Raw genomic sequence first — 21,241 nt, forward strand, 5'->3', positions numbered from 1 at the left:
ATAGATGGAAATGGGAATCCTATCTTGCCTCAGAGCAGAACCCCAAAGGATAGGCAGCCCCCCACAAATATTGACTGTGAGTATTAGAGGAAAGACACACGCAGGCAGAAAACAGGATTTAGCAAAAGAGGCCACTCTAGTTAAATAGGAAAGGATAGGACAGAATGCTAAGCAGTCAGTATTAAAACCCTGAAAATATCCACAGCAGATAATACAAAAATGCCACCATCTAACTAAAGACATGGAATGTATATCTGCATCTCCAGAGAATCCAACTTGACTGAAAAAATCCTAACACAGTCTGAGCTGGACAAGAAAAAACAATGAATAGTACTGATTGAAAAGCACACAGCATGTGTGCTGCAGAAACAAAACCAGACACTTATCTTTGCTGATTTGGCAGCAGGGAAGGGGGGAACCAGACTGATATCCAAAACCTCCAAGAACAATGGACAACTGGCAAGGACTCATGAATCCAGCATCCTTAAATACCCCAGTCAGCACTGCAATCAGCAGGGACACCTGCCCAGGATTGCAAGCCAGGGACAACTGCATTACCACCAACAACCACCGGAGGGAACCCAAGAGCAGAATTCACAACAGTGTAGTGAGCATGCTCTGTATATAGGGGAGTGCAATGAGCGTGCTCTGTATATAGGAGAGTGTAGTGAGCGTACTCTGTATATAGTAGAGTGCAGTGAACGTGCTCTGTATATAGGAGAGTGTAGTGAGCGTGCTCTGTATATAGGAGAGTGTAGTTAGCTCTATGACTTGTTCAGGTAGAGGGTGGAATTGTTTTCTTCCTAGTGGTGTGATCTGCCTCCAGCCGTGAATAATGATGGCGGCCGTCCTGTGTGTGTGGTGGGGGGCCGTCCTGTGTGTGGTGGGGGGGCATCCTGTGTGTCGTGGGGGCCGTCGTGAGTGTGTGGTGGGGGGCCGTCCTGTGTGTGTGTATGTGGTGGGGGCCGTCCTGTGTGTCGTGGGGGCCGTCGTGAGTGTGTGGTGGGGGGCCGTCCTGTGTGTGTGTGTGTGTGTGTGTGTGTGTGTGTGTGGTGGGGGCCGTCCTGTGTGTGTGGTGGAGGCTGTCCTGTGTGTGTGGTGGGGGGCCGTCCTGTGTGTGGTGGGGGCCGTCCTGTGTGTGGTGGGGGCCGTCCTGTGTGTGTGTGTGTGGTGGGGGCCGTCTTGTGTGTGTGTGTGTGTGTGGTGGGGGCCGTCCTGTGTGTGTGGTGGAGGCTGTCCTGTGTGTGTGGTGGGGGGCCGTCCTGTGTGTGTGGGGGGCGTCCTGTGTGTGTGGTGGGGGCCGTCCTGTGTGTGTGGGGGGCCGTCCTGTGTGTGTGGTGGGGGCCGTCCTGTGTGTGTGTGGTGGGGGCCGTCCTGTGTGTGTGTGGTGGGGGCCGTCCTGTGTGTGTGGTGGGGGCCGTCCTGTGTGTGGGGGGGGCCGTCCTGTGTGTGTGTGGGGGCCGTCCTGTGTGTGGTGGGGGTTGTCCTGTGTGTGGTGGGGGTTGTCCTGTGTGTGGTGGGGGTTGTCCTGTGTGTGTGGTGGGGGCCGTTCTGTGTGTGTGTGGTGGGCATCCTGTGTGTGGTGGGGGGCCGTCCTGTGTGTGGTGGGGGGCATCCTGTGTGTGTGGTGGGGGGCCGTCCTGTGTGTGGTGGGGGGCCGTCCTGTGTGTGGTGGGGGGCCGTCCTGTGTGTGGTGGGGGCCGTCCTGTGTGTGGTGGGGGCCGTCCTGTGTGTGTGTGTGTGGTGGGGGCCGTCCTGTGTGTGTGTGTGTGTGTGTGGTGGGGGGCCGTCCTGTGTGTGTGGTGGGGGGCCGTCCTGTGTGTGTGGGGGGCGTCCTGTGTGTGTGGGGGGGGGGCCGTCCTGTGTGTGTGGTGGGGGCCGTCCTGTGTGTGTGTGTGGTGGGGGCCGTCCTGTGTGTGTGTGGTGGGGGCCGTCCTGTGTGTGTGGGGGGCCGTCCTGTGTGTGTGTGGGGGCCGTCCTGTGTGTGGTGGGGGTTGTCCTGTGTGTGGTGGGGGTTGTCCTGTGTGTGTGGTGGGGGCCGTCCTGTGTGTGTGGTGGGGGCCGTCCTGTGTGTGTGTGGTGGGCATCCTGTGTGTGGTGGGGGGCCGTCCTGTGTGTGGTGGGGGCCGTCCTGTGTGTGGTGGGGGGCCGTCCTGTGTGATGGGGGGCATCCTGTGTGTGTGGTGGGGGGCGTCCTGTGTGTGTGGTGGGGGCCGTCCTGTGTGTGGTGGGGGGCCGTCCTGTGTGTGTGGTGGGGGGCCGTCCTGTGTGTGTGGTGGGGGGCCGTCCTGTGTGTGTGGTGGGGGGCCGTCCTGTGTGTGTGGTGGGGGGCCGTCCTGTGTGTGTGGTGGGGGGCCGTCCTGTGTGTGTGGTGGGGGGCCGTCCTGTGTGTGTGGTGGGGGCTGTCCTGTGTGGGGCAGGTGAGGTATTTCCCAGCATGCATCATGTATCGGAACAACAGATTATCTTCCCCCAGGAAGCTCCACTTGTAGATCCCAGATCCGGAGATCTCCGTATCAGCCTCCTATTGGCTGCTGTTATGTGCGGACCCCACAGAAGGTTGAGGAATCTGATCACAGACCCAGCAGCTGTCACCTGTGATGCCTCAGAGCAGCGCTCACAGGGCCACGATAATAACAGATCATTGTGTCTTTTGTGGAGATCAATCATCATCTTCTTGTTTTCTCCTTTAAAAGGCTTTTGAGGACAAATTCAGAACATCCGGTAAAATGATTGATAAGAATATGGACTTTACCCAGAGACCGAGAGGTGAGAGTGTGTGACTGAGTGCAGCAACAGTGTAACTGCCCCAAAGTCGGACATAGGGGGCACTGGGGCAATACAGTAGTAATCTACTACCTGTGTACATGATAAGATCCTGTCTGCAGCCACCACTAGGGGGAGCTCCCTGTATACAGAGATACATGATAAGATCCTGTCTGCAGTCACCACTAGGGGGAGCTCCCTGTATACAGAGATAAGTGATAAGATCCTGTCTGCAGCCACCACTAGGGGGAGCTCCCTGTATACAGAGATACATGATAAGATCCTGTCTGCAGTCACCACTAGGGGGAGCTCCCTGTATACAGAGATACATGATAAGATCCTGTCTGCAGCCACCACTAGGGGGAGCTCTATGTATACAGAGATACATGATAAGATCCTGCCTGCAGCCACCACTAGGGGGAGCTCCCTGTATACAGAGATACATGATAAGATCCTGTCTGCAGTCACCACTAGGGGGAGCTCCCTGTATACAGAGATACATGATAAGATCCTGTCTGCAGCCACCACTAGGGGGAGCTCCCTGTATACAGAGATACATGATAAGATCCTGTCTGCAGCCACCACTAGGGGGAGCTCCCTGTATACAGAGATACATGATAAGATCCTGTCTGCAGTCACCACTAGGGGGAGCTCCCTGTATACAGAGATACATGATAAGATTCTGTCTGCAGCCACCACTAGGGGGAGCTCCCTGTATACAGAGATACACATAAGATTCTGTCTGCAGCCACCACTAGGAGGAGCTCCCTGTATACAGAGATACATGATAAGATCCTGTCTGCAGCCACCACTAGGGGGAGCTCCCTGTATACAGAGATACATGATAAGATCCTGCCTGCAGCCACCACTAGGGGGAGCTCCCTGTATACAGAGATACACATAAGATCCTGTCTGCAGCCACCACTAGGGGGAGCTCCCTGTATACAGAGATACACATAAGATCCTGTCTGCAGCCACCACTAGGGGGAGCTCCCTGTATACAGAGATACATGATAAGATCCTGTCTGCAGCCACCACTAGGGGGAGCTCCCTGTATACAGAGATACATGATAAGATCCTGTCTGCAGCCACCACTAGGGGGAGCTCCCTGTATACAGAGATACATGATAAGATCCTGTCTGCAGCCACCACTAGGGGGAGCTCCCTGTATACAGAGATACATGATAAGATCCTGTCTGCAGTCACCACTAGGGGGAGCTCCCTGTATACAGAGATACATGATAAGATCCTGTCTGCAGTCACCACTAGGGGGAGCTCCCTGTATACAGAGATACATGATAAGATCCTGTCTGCAGTCACCACTAGGGGGAGCTCCCTGTATACAGAGATACATGATAAGATCCTGACTGCAGCCTCCACTATGGGGAGCTCCGTGTATACAGAGATACATGATAAGATCCTGTCTGCAGTCACCACTAGGGGGAGCTCCCTGTATACAGAGATACATGATAAGATCCTGTCTGCAGTCACCACTAGGGGGAGCTCTATGTATACAGAGATACATGATAAGATCCTGTCTGCAGCCACCACTAGGGGGAGCTCCCTGTATACAGAGATACATGATAAGATCCTGTCTGCAGTCACCACTAGGGGGAGCTCCCTGTATACAGAGATACATGATAAGATCCTGTCTGCAGTCACCACTAGGGGGAGCTCTATGTATACAGAGATACATGATAAGATCCTGTCTGCAGCCACCACTAGGGGGAGCTCCCTGTATACAGAGATACATGATAAGATCCTGTCTGCAGCCCCCACTAGGGGGAGCTCCCTGTATACAGAGATACATGATAAGATCCTGTCTGCAGTCACCACTAGGGGGAGCTCTATGTATACAGAGATACATGATAAGATCCTGTCTGCAGCCACCACTAGGGGGAGCTCCCTGTATACAGAGATACATGATAAGATCCTGTCTGCAGCCCCCACTAGGGGGAGCTCCCTGTATACAGAGATACATGATAAGATCCTGTCTGCAGTCACCACTAGGGGGAGCTCTATGTATACAGAGATACATGATAAGATCCTGTCTGCAGTCACCACTAGGGGGAGCTCCCTGTAGACAGAGATACATGATAAGCTCCTGTCTGCAGCCACCACTAGGGGGAGCTCCCTGTATACAGAGATACATGATAAGCTCCTGTCTGCAGCCACCACTAGGGGGAGCTCCCTGTATACAGAGATACATGATAAGCTCCTGTCTGCAGCCACCACTAGGGAGAGCTCCCTGTATACAGAGATACATGATAAGATCCTGTCTGCAGTCACCACTAGGGGAGCTCTATGTATACAGAGATACATGATAAGATCCTGTCTGCAGTCACCACTAGGGGGAGCTCCCTGTATACAGAGATACATGATAAGATCCTGTCTGCAGCCACCACTAGAGGGAGCTCCCTGTATACAGAGATACATGATAAGATCCTGTCTGCAGTCACCACTAGGGAGAGCTCCCTGTATACAGAGATACATGATAAGATCCTGTCTGCAGCCACCACTAGGGGGAGCTCCCTGTATACAGAGATACATGATAAGATCCTGCCTGCAGCCACCACTAGGGGGAGCTCCCTGTATACAGAGATACACATAAGATCCTGTCTGCAGCCACCACTAGGGGGAGCTCCCTGTATACAGAGATACACATAAGATCCTGTCTGCAGCCACCACTAGGGGGAGCTCCCTGTATACAGAGATACATGATAAGATCCTGTCTGCAGCCACCACTAGGGGGAGCTCCCTGTATACAGAGATACATGATAAGATCCTGTCTGCAGCCACCACTAGGGGGAGCTCCCTGTATACAGAGATACATGATAAGATCCTGTCTCCAGTCACCACTAGGGGGAGCTCCCTGTATACAGAGATACATGATAAGATCCTGTCTGCAGTCACCACTAGGGGGAGCTCCCTGTATACAGAGATACATGATAAGATCCTGTCTGCAGTCACCACTAGGGGGAGCTCCCTGTATACAGAGATACATGATAAGATCCTGTCTGCAGCCACCACTAGGGGGAGCTCCCTGTATACAGAGATACATGATAAGATCCTGTCTGCAGCCACCACTAGGGGGAGCTCCCTGTATACAGAGATACATGATAAGATCCTGTCTCCAGTCACCACTAGGGGGAGCTCCCTGTATACAGAGATACATGATAAGATCCTGTCTGCAGTCACCACTAGGGGGAGCTCCCTGTATACAGAGATACATGATAAGATCCTGTCTGCAGCCACCACTAGGGGGAGCTCCCTGTATACAGTGATACATGATAAGATCCTGTCTGCAGCCACCACTAGGGGGAGCTCCCTGTATACAGAGATACATGATAATACCCTGTATGCAGTCACCACTAGGGGGAGCTCCCTGTATACAGAGATACATGATAAGCTCCTGTCTGCAGCCACCACTAGGGGGAGCTCCCTGTATACAGAGATACATGATAAGCTCCTGTCTGCAGTCACCACTAGGGGGAGCTCCCTGTATACAGAGATTTGTGATATCCAGCGGACATAGGATTCACCATTCACAATAAGTGAGCTCCTTTTTGTTTCTTTATGACCCCCTCTTGCCCCCGGGGTCTGTGCTCTCCGGTTACGTGACCCCCTCTTGCCCCCGGGGTCAGTGCTGCCCGGATACGTGACCCTCTCTTGCCCCCGGGGTCAGTGCTGTTCGGTTATGTGACCCCCTGTCGCCTTCTTTCTGCTTTGCAGGGCCGGAGTTGCCGGTTGATGAGATGTGTGTGAGGTTGGCCGGGGGGTGCGCAGAGGACGTGAGGGCGGCCACGGCCTGGCTCGGGGGTCTCTCGGACCCTCCTCTGCTCATACACAATAACCATTTGCTGCTCTGTGGAAATGAAGAATTGGACGTTTTTGCTTCGTGTCCTCAGAGTGTGGACATAGAGGAAGAAGTGAAGGCCGGGGAGGCCACGCTGAGGATCCGCGGTCCGCGCCCGGACAGGGTGGTGGTGGCCGTACAGGCAGAGCGCCTCCTGCTGGATGTCCAGGAGAAGATGGCGGAGTCGCTGGAGGACGAGCTGCTGGCGGCCGCCTTCATCTGGTTCTATAATGATCAGCCGTATTCTGCAAAAGCCAACAGGGAGGTGGAGGAAGCCGTCATGTCCCAACGGGACGTCACCCTGAGCGTGCCGCCCGGCCACGTGATCCACGGGAAGAGCCGCACCGCACGGGGGAGCGACCGGACATTCACCCTCCAGAGGCGAAGTGAGTGACTAATGTGTGCGGTGTAATTGGGGTCCAGAGTCCTGACGGGAAGGCCGTGTTCACCAGTCCAGTAGTGATCCGGTGCAAGGATCCAGCAGCTATCGGGGGGCTGTGCAGACACCTGATAACTGATCGCTGCTGGATCCCTCCTAACTGATCACTGGACATGTGAACATGTGCTGACAATTATACCGCACCCTGCGGGGAGCATTTGATAGCGGTGCGCTGCGGGAGCATCTGATAGCGGTGCGCTGCTGGGAGCATCTGATAGCGGCGTGCTGTAGGGAGCATCTTATAGCGGCGCTCTGCGGGGAACATCTGATAGTGGCGGCGTGCTGTAGGGAGCATCTGATAGCGGCGTGCTGTAGGGAGCATCTGATAGCGGCGCGCTGCGGGGAGCATCTGATAGCGGTGTGCTGTAGGAAACATCTGATAGCGGTGCGCTGTAGGGAACATCTGATAGCGGCGTGCTGCGGGGAACATCTGATGGCAGCGTGCTGCGGGGAACATCTGATAGCAGCGTGCTGCGGGGAACACCTGCTGATAGCGGTGTGCTGCGGGGAGCATCTGATAGCGGTGCGCTGCAGGGAACATCTGATAGCGGCGTGCTGCGGGGAACACCTGCTGATAGCGGTGTGCTGCGGGGAGCATCTGATAGCGGTGCGCTGTAGGGAACATCTGATAGCGGCGTGCTGCGGGGAGCATCTGATAGCGGCGTGCTGCGGGGAACATCTATTGTTGGCGTGCTACGGGGAACATGATGGCGGTATACTGTGGGGAACATCTGCTGATAGCGGCGCGCTATGGGGAATGTCTGCTGATGGCAGGGAACACCTGATGGCGGTATACTGTGGGGAACACCTGGTGGCGGCTCTTTGGGGAACACCTGCTGTCAGTCACATTTCCAGTGTCTGCTTCCTCCAGGTTTACTGCAGACTCCTCGGACCCCTGAGCGGCGACGGTCACAGATCACGGAGGTCGATCCACAGAGTCCGGAGTTCAGAAAGTGGAGTAAGGAGTTTGAGAAAGCGTCTCTGGTGCTTGTGAAGGTAACGCCACGATTTTTGCTGTGGGGGGGGGCACATTATTATGGTGGTCTGGTCCTGAGAGGTGGAGCACAGTGCAGGATGATGGGGGTGCAGTAGAGGTTCAGGTGGAGGCTGCACTTGTCGCGGATATGCGCTAGTGAGGAGCATTCGATGGCGCCGTCTGATGGCGCCGATCACTTTTCGGCTTTTACTTTTTTTATCTTCTAATTGAATTAAAAAAGTTTTGAATACAATTGCAGACATGTTGTAGGTTTTGAGCTCTGAGGTTCCGGCCCCCGGCCTCGTCTTTCTGGTGCCCCCGCTGTGCCTCGGCCAGCCCCCTTCTTACATATGTGCCCTGTTCTGGGACCATTAAGGCTGCGGCTTTTCCTAATTTAGCGGATTTCTAGTCTTCTTGTCGCCCCCGGTCAGTGCCAGGTTCCGGCGATGGCTGACTACATGGCGCTCACAAAACTCCACCCCTAGAAGTGAACCCGATGGAATCTCCTGCAAGTCCGGGGAGAAGGCACAAGACCCCACATACAGCGGCGTGTAAAAGTTTAGGCACCCCTGGTCAGAATTACTGTTATTGTGAACAGTTATAGATGAAATGATCTATAAGGGATAAAGTTACACATTTCCTTCTTATTTTAGGTGCAAACAAATATTTTTATCTTTTACATATTAAAAATTACAAAAATGAAAAAAAGCCGATGCAAAAGTTTGTGCACCCTTGGAGCTGTGTGCTCAGATAACTGGGCGAGGTGTCAGACCTTAGTTATCCTGTCGGGGTTATGGCTCGTTCAGCATCATCGGTAGGACAGGCCGGGTGATGCGAATTTCCAGCTTTATAAAACCCGGCCTCCTCTAACCTTGTGCCATAAACCAGCAGCCGTGGGATCTTCTAAGACGCTGCCGAGCACTCGGAGAATGGTGGAGGCCACAAAGCAGGAGGAGGCCACAAAGCAGGAGGAGGCCACAAAGCAGGAGGAGGCCACAAAGCAGGAGGAGGCCACAAAGCAGGAGGAGGCCACAAAGCAGGAGGAGGCCACAAAGCAGGGGGAGGCCACAAAGCAGGGGGAGGCCACAAAGCAGGGGGAGGCCACAAAGCAGGAGGAGGCCACAAAGCAGGAGGAGGCCACAAAGCAGGAGGAGGCCACAAAGCAGGAGGAGGCCACAAAGCAGGGGGAGGCTGTAAGGAGATTGCAAAGTGTTTTCAAGTTGCCCTTTTCTCAGTTCACAATGTAATTAAGAACTGGCCGTTACCAGGAACAGTGGAGGTGAAGATTAGAGATGAGGGAATTTGTTCGGTTCCCTCTTATTCGGCAGCTATAGCGCTTACTGTATAAGCTGCAGCGGGAACCCGGATACATGGAGCGCGCCGCTGATCAGATGTCCGTCACCGCAGCAGCAGGTGTCGCGGCTGTGTGACCGGTACATGCATGGAGATCCTGTGTGCTGTGACTGACACATGCAGCTGATCAGCGGCGCGCTCCAGGTATCCAGGGCCTCTGCAGCTTATTCGGTAAGCACTGTAGCTTCTCTATCTCTAGTCAAGATAAGGGCTGGAAGACCAAGCAAAACTTCAGCTCGTAGAATTGCTAGATAAGCAAATCAGAGCCTCCGTCTGACTGCAGAAGACCTTCAGAGAGATTTGGTAGACTCTGGAGTTGTGGTGACAAGCAGAACAAATTCCAGCTTCCGACCACAATCCATAAAAATAGGAATATCCTTAAAGACAACTTTAGAATTCCAAAAATTCCATGGCACATTGCGGGGGACAGGAAAGAACATGGCGATGCGTTTCGCACAAAAACGGCGTTCTTCCTCAAGGCCTGATGGGAAATGTTTCCCATCAATCTGAAATACGCAGTAAGTGATGCTCATGACACACAATATCACGGCGCAAGTGGAGATCTTCAGGTGATCTCGTTCCTGAACTGAAGATCCAGAATGCTTCTCTATTCACTTCTCCATCTGTTGGAGGTTCCTGCACTCTCAGTACCGAAGCCCCGTACAGATGTCACCTGTCGCTGATGGTGCAGGGTGAAACGCTCAGACGCAGAGGATATATTCCTGATGGTGCAGGGTGAAACGCTCAGACGCAGAGGATATATTCCTGATGGTGCAGGGTGAAACGCTCAGACACAGATGATATATTCCTGATGGTGCAGGGTGAAACGCTCGGACGCAGAGGATATATTCCTGATGGTGCAGAGTGAAACGCTCAGACGCAGAGGATATATTCCTGATGGTGCAGGGTGAAACGCTCAGACGCAGAGGATATATTCCTGATGGTGCAGGGTGAAACGCTCAGACGCAGAGGATATATTCCTGATGGTGCAGGGTGAAACGCTCGGACGCAGAGGATATATTCCCGATGGTGCAGGGTGAAACGCTCGGACGCAGAGGATATATTCCCGATGGTGCAGGGTGAAACGCTCAGACGCAGAGGATATATTCCTGATGGTGCAGGGTGAAACGCTCGGACGCAGAGGATATATTCCCGATGGTGCAGGGTGAAACGCTCGGACGCAGAGGATATATTCCTGATGGTGCAGGGTGAAACGCTCGGACGCAGAGGATATATTCCCGATGGTGCAGGGTGAAACGCTCAGACGCAGAGGATATATTCCTGATGGTGCAGGGTGAAACGCTCGGACGCAGAGGATATATTCCCGATGGTGCAGGGTGAAACGCTCGGACGCAGAGGATATATTCCCGATGGTGCAGAGTGAAACGCTCGGACGCAGAGGATACAGTCCCAATGGTGCAGTGAAACCATAAAAAAACCTTTTAGATTAAGCCAAGTACTGCTGGGTGTGGACAGGTTAAAAAAAAGGAGTTGTGTTGCATTGTTCTACTGTTCAGAGACACCTGCACAAATATGGCCTTCATGGAAGAGTCATCAGGAGAAAACCTCTCCTGTGTCCTCACCATAAAATTCAGCGACAGAAGTATGTAAAATATCTAAACAAGGCTGATACATTATGGAAACAAGTCCTGTGGACGATGAGGAAAACATAGAACTATGGCCACAATGGTCAAAGGTGGAGAAAATGGGTACAGAATTTCAGGAAAAGAACATCTGACCGACCATTAACCCTTTAGTGACAGACACAATTTGCTACTTAATGACTGGGCCAATTTTTACAATTCTGACCACTGTCACTTTGAGGTTATAACTCTGGAACGCTTCAATGGATCCCACTGATTCAGAGATTTTTTTTCGTGACATATTGTACTTCATGCTAGTGGTAACATTTCTTCAATATCACTTGCATTTATTTATGAAAAAAAAACTGGAAATTTGGCAAAAATTTTGAACATTTTCAAACTTTTAATTTTTGTACCCTAAACCCCTTCTTGACATTGGGCATAATAGTACGCCGATGTCGGGCACCCTGCCTTTGATGTGTGCTCCGGCGGTGAGCCCACATCTTTCCCGGGACATGCTGTATTTAATTCGCGCTTCCGGCCATTGGGACGGAAATCCGAACACCGGTGACCCCTGTCACGTGATCGCGGGTCACCAGTTCGTATGACAACCAGAGGTCTCCTGGAGGCCTCTATGGTTGTCACTGCCGGATTGCTGTCAGCGGCACTCATAGCTAGTGAGCAATTCTACTACATAGGGGTGATCTGAGCATCGTGTAGCAGAGCCGATCGGGCTATGCCAGCTTCTAGCCTCCCATGGAGGATATTAAGGCCGGGATCACACATGCGAGAAATACGTCCGAGTCTCACATGGTAGTACCCGGCATTGCCACCGTCTCTCTGGAGCGGAGCATGCGGCTACATGTATTGCACTCTTCCCGGCCTGAAGCATGGCAAAAATAAAAAAATAAAAGGTTTTCAAAAAAATGAAAAAAAAAATATACCAAAAGTTTAAATCACCCCACCTTTCGCCCCATTCAAAATAAAACAAAAATCAAACCTACACATATTTGGTATCAGCACATTCAGAATCGCCCAATCTATCAATAAAAAAAGGGGGAAAAAAGTCAAAACGCCAGAATTACATTTTTTTGGGTCACCGCAACATTGCATTAAAATGCAATAATGGGCGATAAAAAGAACGTATCTGCACCAAAGTGGCATCATTAAAGCCATCAGCTCGTCACGCAAAAAATAAGCCCTCATCCGACCCCAGATCACAAAAAATGGAGACGCTACGGGTATAAAATGGCACCATTTTTTTTTTTAGCAAAGTTTGGAATTTTTTTTTGCACCAATTACATAAAACAGATCCTACACGTTTGGTGTCTATGAACTCGTAATGACCTTGGGAACCACAATGGCAGCTCAGTTTTAGATTTTAGTGAACCTAGCAAAAAAGCAAGTGTGGGACTGCACTTTTTTTGCAATTTCACCGCACTTGGAATTTTTTTCCCGTTTTCTAGTACACGACATGGTAAAACGAATGATGTCGTTCAAAAAGTACAACTCGTCCCGCTAAAAATAAGCCCTCACATGGCCAAATTGACGGAAAAATAAAAGTTATGGCTCTTGAAAGCAGAGGAGTGAAAAACGCAAAACCAAAAAAGCTCCAGGAGTGAAGGGGTTAAGGTTAATGTAAAAAAAAAAAAAGTGACTTACTTCCACTAACAGAGGAGTAAAACTTCAGTGAATTAGGTCTTTGGGCGGAATAACATCAGCTCCATGGTACATCACTTATCTGGGGATTAGAATAGGCCGATTACCTGCATCTCTGTCCTAAATGATCCCCCTCTTATACAGAAATCACTACTCGCTGAAAGTCTGGCGGGATCCACCCATATCCTTTATGAGGTCCTTGGTGGAAATGATCAGTGCAGCCAGGCTCATGTAATAACTACAAGCCGCCATTACTCCTGAAACCCTCCGACGTCCCCACACTCTACAGGGGCATCAGCCACTTTATCTGGAGGGGTAAACGTCCCAGGATCAGTCTGTGCAGACTCATGGCGTCTACGGACCATGGAGGCAGCCATTTTCCAGGCATTATAAAGTACAATGCTGCCTCTCCGCTATATAATAACCTGGCTCCACCAGACGCACGTACTCTGGTCACACGTTGGAATACCACGATGCCTATCCATTTCATCTAATGGCCCTTCTCCATTCCCGGTTTGCCTAGTTACCCCCAGCAGTTAAGAGATCGGTTATTTTTCAGGATACTGTCTCCACTTGGAAGGCAGTAAGGAAAAAATGTGGCCTATCGTTTAGAGTCTCAAAACACCTTCCTCTATGGCGTAATCCTGAATTCCCCCAAGGTAGTGACAGTAAATGTTTCTCAAGGTGGTGGCAGGCGGGGGTCGATAACATCTCACACCTTCTCCACCCGGCTGAGCAGAGATGGCTGACAGGCACTGAGGGTCTGGAGAAATCTCACCTGCTTCTCCAACATCATATTCAGTGTCAGGAATCCCACCAATAATATGTCACGGTTCACGGGGAGGATCCCTTTATCATCCCCACCACTCACACCAACTTGTCATGAACCGGGGTTGTTTGGTTGCCCCTGGTTCCTTCTGAAGGGGATTTATCTATATCCTACTTCCCAGTCCCGGTTTGGGACCTGCAGCTCTCTGACGCCCCAATCTATATAAACCTGGGCCATTGGCAGGGGACAGCTGATGCCCCCAATCCCGGTGACAGTCAGGGTTTTCACCGGAATGATTTCTTCATGGGCCGCCAGTTTGGGTCGGATTAGGGTTCGTTCAGCCCCCGTGTCCTTGAGGCCTGTAGCGACATGGCCCCCCACGGTGACGTGCTGCACGTTGTCATGTACCCTTCCAACCGCCCCACCCACCAAACGAACTGCTGCATTAGGCCCTGGGGCCTTAGCTGGGGGGTTCTTCTGCTTGTCTGGACAGTGGGGACTGATATGACCAGTCCGTTTGCAGAAAAAACACTGGCGAGGTTCGGTGGTAGGTCTGGTGCTGTTGGCCACGGGGACAGGACCTCTGGTGAGTTGGCTGGCAGGGGTACTGGCGTTGGCTGCAGGCTTACCCCCTCTCCAGCTGGCGGTGACTGGCTTCCGCACTTCCGATTTACAGTTGGCCTCATAGGCATCGGCAATCTGCGCTGCTTTAGTCACATCTTTGGGCTATCGGTCCATCACGAACTGTCGCACCTCAGCTGGGCAAAGATGTAAGAACTGGTCTTTGATCATCAGGTCTCCCAGCTGCTCAAAGGTGGTCACTGACAGTCCTTGGGTCCACTGGTCAAAGTGGGTCCTGTGTCCATGCACCACATCGCTATAACTGTCGTGTGGGCCATGTTGGAGGTTCTGGAACTTTCTACGGTAAACCTCAGGTGTAAGCTGGTACTTTGTTATCAGGGCCTGCTTGACGGCCTCATAGTCACCATCTTGATCTTGAGGGAGAGCAGCAAACTCCTCCAGAGCTTTGCGTCTCAGCTATGTGGTCAGGTATCGGGCCCATTCATCACTCGGCAGCTGATACTGTCTGCAGGCCTTCTCAAAAGCCCGAAATATTAGCAAAAAAACAAAAAGTGTGGTTTTAAAACATAACTTTTACTAGTTTATTAAAGGAAACCTGTCACCCCCAAAATGAAAGGTGATCTAAGCCCACCAGTATCAGGGGCTTATCTCCAGCATTCTGTAATGCATTCTGTAATGCTGTAGATAAGCCCCCGATGTACCCTAAAAGATGAGAAAAAGAGAGGAACAATAATTATCAACGCCGCCAGTCGCTACAAAGCCGCCCAAACGCACAGGACAAATTCCGCTGCCACCAGCTCCAATCTCGTAACTATTAATGGGTCCGTAGCCAACCCAGATTAGAAGCGTAATTCATTTCAGAGGACGCGACAGTTCGTTATAGAGCAAGGAGAGACAAGCTAGTAATTAGTAGTTTAGCTTCTAGCGATTTCAGTGAGTTATAGATCCCTCGATGGACGTCCGGAATATATAATCCTTATATCTCTGGCCCTGATCGGTGCCAATATATATAACCTTAAAAGAATAGAAGCTCATGGTTTCTATACCAGTTTCAACCAGTATCAGATGGGAGGGGGAATAAATAGGGTAGGGAGACTTGTCTGCCCGCAGCACAGAGCCATAAACTGCTCAGTGGGGCTGCTACACATTGGTATCAATTTGCACAGAGTGTCTGCCATAGGGCTTTGTTCTTGTATCAGCGAATGCAGTGGGGGAGAAAGGGGGATCGAATCTGCAGCGTGTGTCTGCCATGGTACCTTCTAGAACTAAACTCACAATATGGCATTTTTACATTATCGTGACATTCAGCTTGAACAAATCGAGCCCCATTGTGGTCAGCTGGAGGGACATCACCTTTCAGGTTGCCCAGAACGATGGATGTCATTCTGTTATCTCCGGGGGGCAATGAGGTCTAATCTATTGGGGGTCCACCCGGACATTTTTTCCAAATATTGGAAGCAGCAGTTGGACGATGTGGAGATTCATAGTAAGATTGGAGCAGGGTGGAGCGTGTTCAGGAGACACCCAATATAAAATGATGCATGGGGGGCGTCTATGCTTCCAATATACCCCAGAAAGATCCTCTATCAGATGGACCAACAGCGTGTCCTAAGTGTCACCTTACTGATTCTGATCTCATGCACGGCCTCTGGTCTTGCCCCGCATCGGTTTAATTTTGGAACATGGTGGAGCCCTCCACATCTACCGCTTGTTATATACTAGACTTGCAGTGTTCCCCAGCTCCGGTCCTCCAGAGCCACCAGCAGGTCAGGTATTTAGGATTTCCTTAGTATTGCTCAGGTGATAATTGCATTACCTGCCGGGCAATAATTCCATCACCTGTGAGATACTAAGGAAATCCTGAATACCTGACCTGCTGGTGGCTCTTGAGGACCGGAGTTGGGGAAACACTGCGAGAATCTAAAAAACAATCTGAGGTTACTACGACTGAATTAAAGCAGGGGAGGAACCGTCCAGGACAAAGTTTATAATTCAATTACAGTATGACGGCGTTCAATAAAGATCAGTTTCAGCAGTTCACACACGTAATTTGTGGCTGATAATTTGCACTTTCATTTTGATTTCTATACCACACTTGTCTGTGTACGGGCATCTAATTTTCTCTTACAGTCTGGTTTGTTATTATATTTTTTGAAAGTTTCAATAAAAATTAGGCTATATAAAAACACCACAACCCTAGCACAATCCCAACCCTAGTAAAACCCTAACCCCAACCATGACCCTAACCCTAGCACCAACCCTAACCCCAACCCTAGAACAACCCTAACCCTAGCACCAACCCTAGCAAAACCCTAACCCCAGCTATAACCCCAACCATGACCCTAACCCTAGCACAACCCTAACCCTAGCTATAACCCCAACCATAGCCTTAACCCTAATGGAAATAAATGCATTTTTTATTTTATTACTTTTCCCCAACTAAGGGGGGATTTGATTTACTATTTTTTGTTATTTTGATCACTGGGATAGGGTCTCTCATTGTGATAAAAATGAACCAATATGAAAAATCTCCTATTGTTGCCGGGTGCCGGTCGGCACATCTCGGTGGGCGCACTGCGCATGCACCCGCCATTTTCTTCCTGGAAGATGATGCCGGGGGACATCACTGGGAGGTGCAGGAGGGTCCAGGGACACCAGAGGTACTGGAGGACCCCATTTCTCTCTCCTCTGATGTGCTAGATCACATCAGAGGAGAGAGAAATTAAATGAGAAATCCCTTTTCTTTTTTTTTTGTAGTCGCTGTTATTTGGTGAATAACGGCGATCGCAGCATTGGGGTCGACAAAAACCGACCCGAATCATGTTCTCCGGGATCTCAGCTATCCGTAGCCGAGACCCCGGAGAAATTCCGATGCTGGGGGCGCTATACACTTATTTCTCAGTGCTGTTAAAAAGCATATCGGTGGTCGTTAAGGCATTAAGCATGGGGGGAGATCAATCAATCTTTGAGGTTGTGTTGGAGCCAATGACACAACGGACATTTCATGAGTAGAGAGAAGAATGGATTCAATGAAATTTCACCAAATTCTTGATGCAAACATCACACCATCTGTAAAAAGCTGAAGGTGAAAAGAGGAAGAGGAAGAAGACGGCTGCTACACATGGAGAATGATCCTAAGCACACATCACAATCCACAATAGACGACCTTAAAAGGTGCAAGATGAAGGTTTTACAGTGGCCCTCACAGTCCGCTGATCTGAGCATTATTGATAATTCTGGCGAGACATCAAAATAACCGAGGATGTAAGATGCCCCAGGAATCTCACAGATCGGGAGGAGTTCTCCAAGGAAGAATGGAGGAAAACTATAAAAGGGAGTGCTACTAGGTACTAACCATGCAGGGTGCCCAAACTTTTGCAACTAAATAACAAAACACTGACTGGCACATTCAAACTGGTGTGAACAGGTGAATACCAGGAGCAGCTACCTCTGTATTCAATATACAGAAAAGGCTGCACTCTGTCGTGCTAGAGCATGTCAATGTAAAATACATGAATTTGTGAATAGCTATACGGCTTCTGAATATTAGGAAAAAAATTAAATTTGGCCAAATTATATCTGCCCATCAACCAACGGCAAGGTGGTCTCAAAGACTGGTGGGTCCCTGTCTATATGATGACTCCTCTTATGCTGAGCTCTGAACTCCTGGGTGCATTTATGGGTAGATAGGAACCTGCTGGAATTATCTTAAACTGTAATGTTTAAAATGTAATAAATGACTTCATATGAGACAGAGACTTTTTTTTGCCTAAAATACAAAGGAAATATCATCTACAACTTGCTGAACTGCTCACAATAGCAGTAATTCTCACCAGGGGTGCACAGACTTTTACATGTCACTGTAGGATAAGAGCCCAGAACCCCCAGACATCGAGGACCCCCTCGTACAGTCAGACACAATACCAGACCCCCAGGAATGTCCACGTTTCTGGCTGCAGCTCAGACCACCGTGGCAGCTCCACAGGGAGCAGCTGGGGCTGACATGGAGCCCATCAGTATGAGACCCCCGGACTCCTCGCACTGTCATCTTTCTAGATGGAGAAGGTGCAGAATGAGCTTCTGTCCGGCGTATTCCAGGCCAAGAAGGAAGCGATGAAGAAGCCAACGAGCACCGAGCAGATGTATCAGCTGCTGCCCGCACGGTTCTGGAGGACGGTGTGTGATGTCGGCTGCCACCGGCTGTACGCCACATCCAAAGGTGAGAGACCACTGCGCCATACAGCGGTCCATGCCGCGGATTACCCCTTCCCTGTGCGGTGCGTAGCGGCATCTCTCCCCTGTGCGGTCTGTGGGGCTGATTACCCCTCTCCTGTGCGGTGCTTAGCGGCATCTCCTATCCTCGGTGCTTAGCGGCATCTCCTCGGTGTATAGCCGTGTCTCCTTTCCCCGATGCTTAGCGCCGTCTCCTCTCCCCGATGTGAAGCGGCATGTCCTCTCCTCGGTGTGAAGCGGCATGTCCTCTCCTCGGTGCTTAGCGGAGTCTCCTCTCCCCGGTGCGGTGCTTAGCGGAGTCTCCTCTCCCCGGTGCGGTGCTTAGCGGAGTCTCCTCTCCCCGGTGCGGTGCTTAGCGGCATCTCCTCTCCCCGGTGCGGTGCTTAGCGGCATCTCCTCTCCCCGGTGCGGTGCTTAGCGGCATCTCCTCTCCCCGGTGCGGTGCTTAGCAGCATCTCCTCTCCCCGGTGCGGTGCTTAGCGGAGTGTCCTCTCCCCGGTGCGGTGCTTAGCGGAGTCTCCTCTCCCGGGTGCGGTGCTTAGCGGTGTCTCCTCTCCCCGGTGCGGTGCTTAGTGGCATCTCCTCTCCCCGGTGCGGTGCTTAGCGGCGTCTCCTCTCCCCGGTGCGGTGCTGAGCGGAGTCTCCTCTCCCCGGTGCGGTGCTTAGCGGAGTCTCCTCTCTCCAGTGCGGTGCTTAGCGGAGTCTCCTCTCCCCGGTGCGGTGCTTAGCGGCGTTTCCTCTCCCGGGTGCGGTGCTTAGCGGAGTCTCCTCTCCCCGGTGCGGTGCTTAGCGGAGTCTCCTCTCCCCGGTGCGGTGCTTAGCGGAGTCTCCTCTCCCCGGTGCGGTGCTTAGCGGAGTCTCCTCTCCCCGGTGCGGTGCTTAGCGGAGTCTCCTCTCCCCGGTGCGGTGCTTAGCGGAGTCTCCTCTCCCCGGTGCGGTGCTTAGCGGAGTCTCCTCTCCCCGATGCGGTGCTTAGCGGAGTGTCCTCTCCCCGGTGCGGTGCTTAGCGGAGTCTCCTCTCCCCGGTGCGGTGCTTAGCGGAGTCTCCTCTCCCCGGTGCGGTGCTTAGCGGTGTCTCTTCTCTCCCCGGTGCGGTGCTTAGCGGAGTCTCCTCTCCCCGGTGCGGTGCTTAGCGGAGTCTCCTCTCCCCGGTGCGGTGCTTAGCGGAGTGTCCTCTCCCCGGTGCGGTGCTTAGCGGAGTCTCCTCTCCCCGATGCGGTGCTTAGCGGAGTCTCCTCTCCCCGGTGCGGTGCTTAGCGGAGTGTCCTCTCCCCGGTGCGGTGCTTAGCGGAGTCTCCTCTCCCCGGTGCGGTGCTTAGCGGAGTCTCCTCTCCCCGGTGCGGTGCTTAGCGGAGTCTCCTCTCCCCGGTGCGGTGCTTAGCGGAGTCTCCTCTCCCCGGTGCGGTGCTTAGCGGAGTCTCCTCTCCCCGGTGCGGTGCTTAGCGGAGTCTCCTCTCCCCGGTGCGGTGCTTAGCAGTGTCTCCTCTCCTCGGTATCACGGCTTCTCTCTCTTCTAGATGTGAAGTTCAGGACCGGAGTTTACTTCAAGAAGACTTTGCCCAACATCCTGCAGCGTTTTGTGGCCCCGGAGGACGGGCCCCTCTACATTCTCCAGGCAGAGGTGGTGATCGGCGCCACCACCAAATATGACAAGAATCAGCCGGCTCTGCGCTGTGTGGGGTCAGATGCTCTGCAGGTGTACGATGGCCTCACAGACGGGGGGCGGCCGCCCGATAATTTCGTAATATTTGACCGTTTTCAGGCAAATCCCCAGTGTGTATTCACCTGTAAATGTAAAGTGTAGCGAGGTGCGCGGGGGACGGGGGCGGCGGGGGACGGGGGCGGCGGAGGTGCGCGGGGGACCTCCTGAATCTGTGCCTTCCCTGTAGGGGCCATTGCTCTGCAGCTGGGCTGTGTACACATTATGGAGCCGCAGTCTGAACACTAAATGCAGATTAATCGTCTTTCTTTGCAGTAATTATAGTTTTGGTATTGGCGGGGGCAGGGGTGAACATTGGGGGGGTGTGAAGATATTGCAGGGTGGGAATTTTTTGCTCTTTATATTTTTGAGTAAAATGTAAATTGTTCTTTTATTCTATAAACTACTGACAACGTCTCCGAAGTTCCAAGCAGTAAATTTTGTATTTATTTTCTGAAAAGGAGAAATGGTCAAAATTAAGTTCCTAATCATTTAGACACAACAATACTAATGTTTTTCCTCCGGAAGAGTTCAGAGATCAATGTTGTGTGGAATAACCATGATTGTTAATCCCAGCTTTCCTGCGTCTTGGCAGCTTCCCTCCAGTCTCGCTCTGCTCCTGGGTGACCTTATGCCGCTCCGGGTACAATAATGTCAGCCGTTCTTCTGTGTGTGATGCCTTGTGACTATCCATCTTCCTCAGTGGGTTCAGGTCTGGAGATTGGGCGGCCATGGCAGGGATGTGATGTGGGGGTCAGAGCTGTGTACTAGCGCAGGAGCTGGGGGTCTGTACACCTCTGGTCTATGGTGATTCTCACCCCACTTCTCCGGCACCTCGGACCCCTCAGGGGCACAACATTCTACATGGCACAGCTCCTGCGGAACATCAGGGCGGCTATACAGCATCTCAGCCGGACCCCCGGCCCACCACAGCGAGTTACATTGTATGTGACGCTCTTCCGTTCTATACAATTTCTGCTATAGGCGCAGTCACTGAGACACGGCTCACAGACCAAGCTGCAGCGAGGCCGGAATCTTCCCAGGATTTATGGAGATTTATGATCAGAGCAGAAAAAGTTCAACATAAAACAATAAAATATTTACAGAAAATGTAATAAAAACCATCAGAAACAAGAAGTGATGAGCGAGTGTACTCGTTGCTCGGGGGTCCGCCGAGTATCTGTTAGTGCTCGGAGATTTAGTTTTCATCGCTGAATGATTTACAGCTACTAGCCAGCCTGAGTACATGTGGGGGTTGTCTGGTTGCTAGGGAATCCCCACATGTAATCAAGCTGTCTAACAGATGTAAATCATTCAGCTGCGGTG

General features: G+C 51.8%; 1 protein-coding gene across 1 annotated transcript in view; it reads left to right on the forward strand.

Moving 5' to 3' along the window:
* The window catches only part of PARP9 (poly(ADP-ribose) polymerase family member 9), a 52,406-nt gene extending 32,203 nt beyond the window's left edge, over positions 1 to 20,203 (forward strand). Inside the window, exons 5-10 of the mRNA XM_077273375.1 lie at positions 2,697 to 2,769; positions 6,499 to 7,008; positions 7,933 to 8,057; positions 18,040 to 18,202; positions 19,734 to 20,024; positions 20,067 to 20,203. Of these exons, the coding sequence (XP_077129490.1) occupies positions 2,697 to 2,769; positions 6,499 to 7,008; positions 7,933 to 8,057; positions 18,040 to 18,202; positions 19,734 to 20,020 (1,158 nt within the window). The 3' untranslated portion in view covers positions 20,021 to 20,024; positions 20,067 to 20,203. The remainder of the gene's footprint in view (positions 1 to 2,696; positions 2,770 to 6,498; positions 7,009 to 7,932; positions 8,058 to 18,039; positions 18,203 to 19,733; positions 20,025 to 20,066) is intronic.
* The last annotated feature ends 1,038 nt before the right edge of the window (positions 20,204 to 21,241 follow it).

This window comes from Ranitomeya variabilis, chromosome 7 (assembly GCF_051348905.1).
Source record: "Ranitomeya variabilis isolate aRanVar5 chromosome 7, aRanVar5.hap1, whole genome shotgun sequence".
NCBI lineage: Eukaryota > Metazoa > Chordata > Amphibia > Anura > Dendrobatidae > Ranitomeya > Ranitomeya variabilis.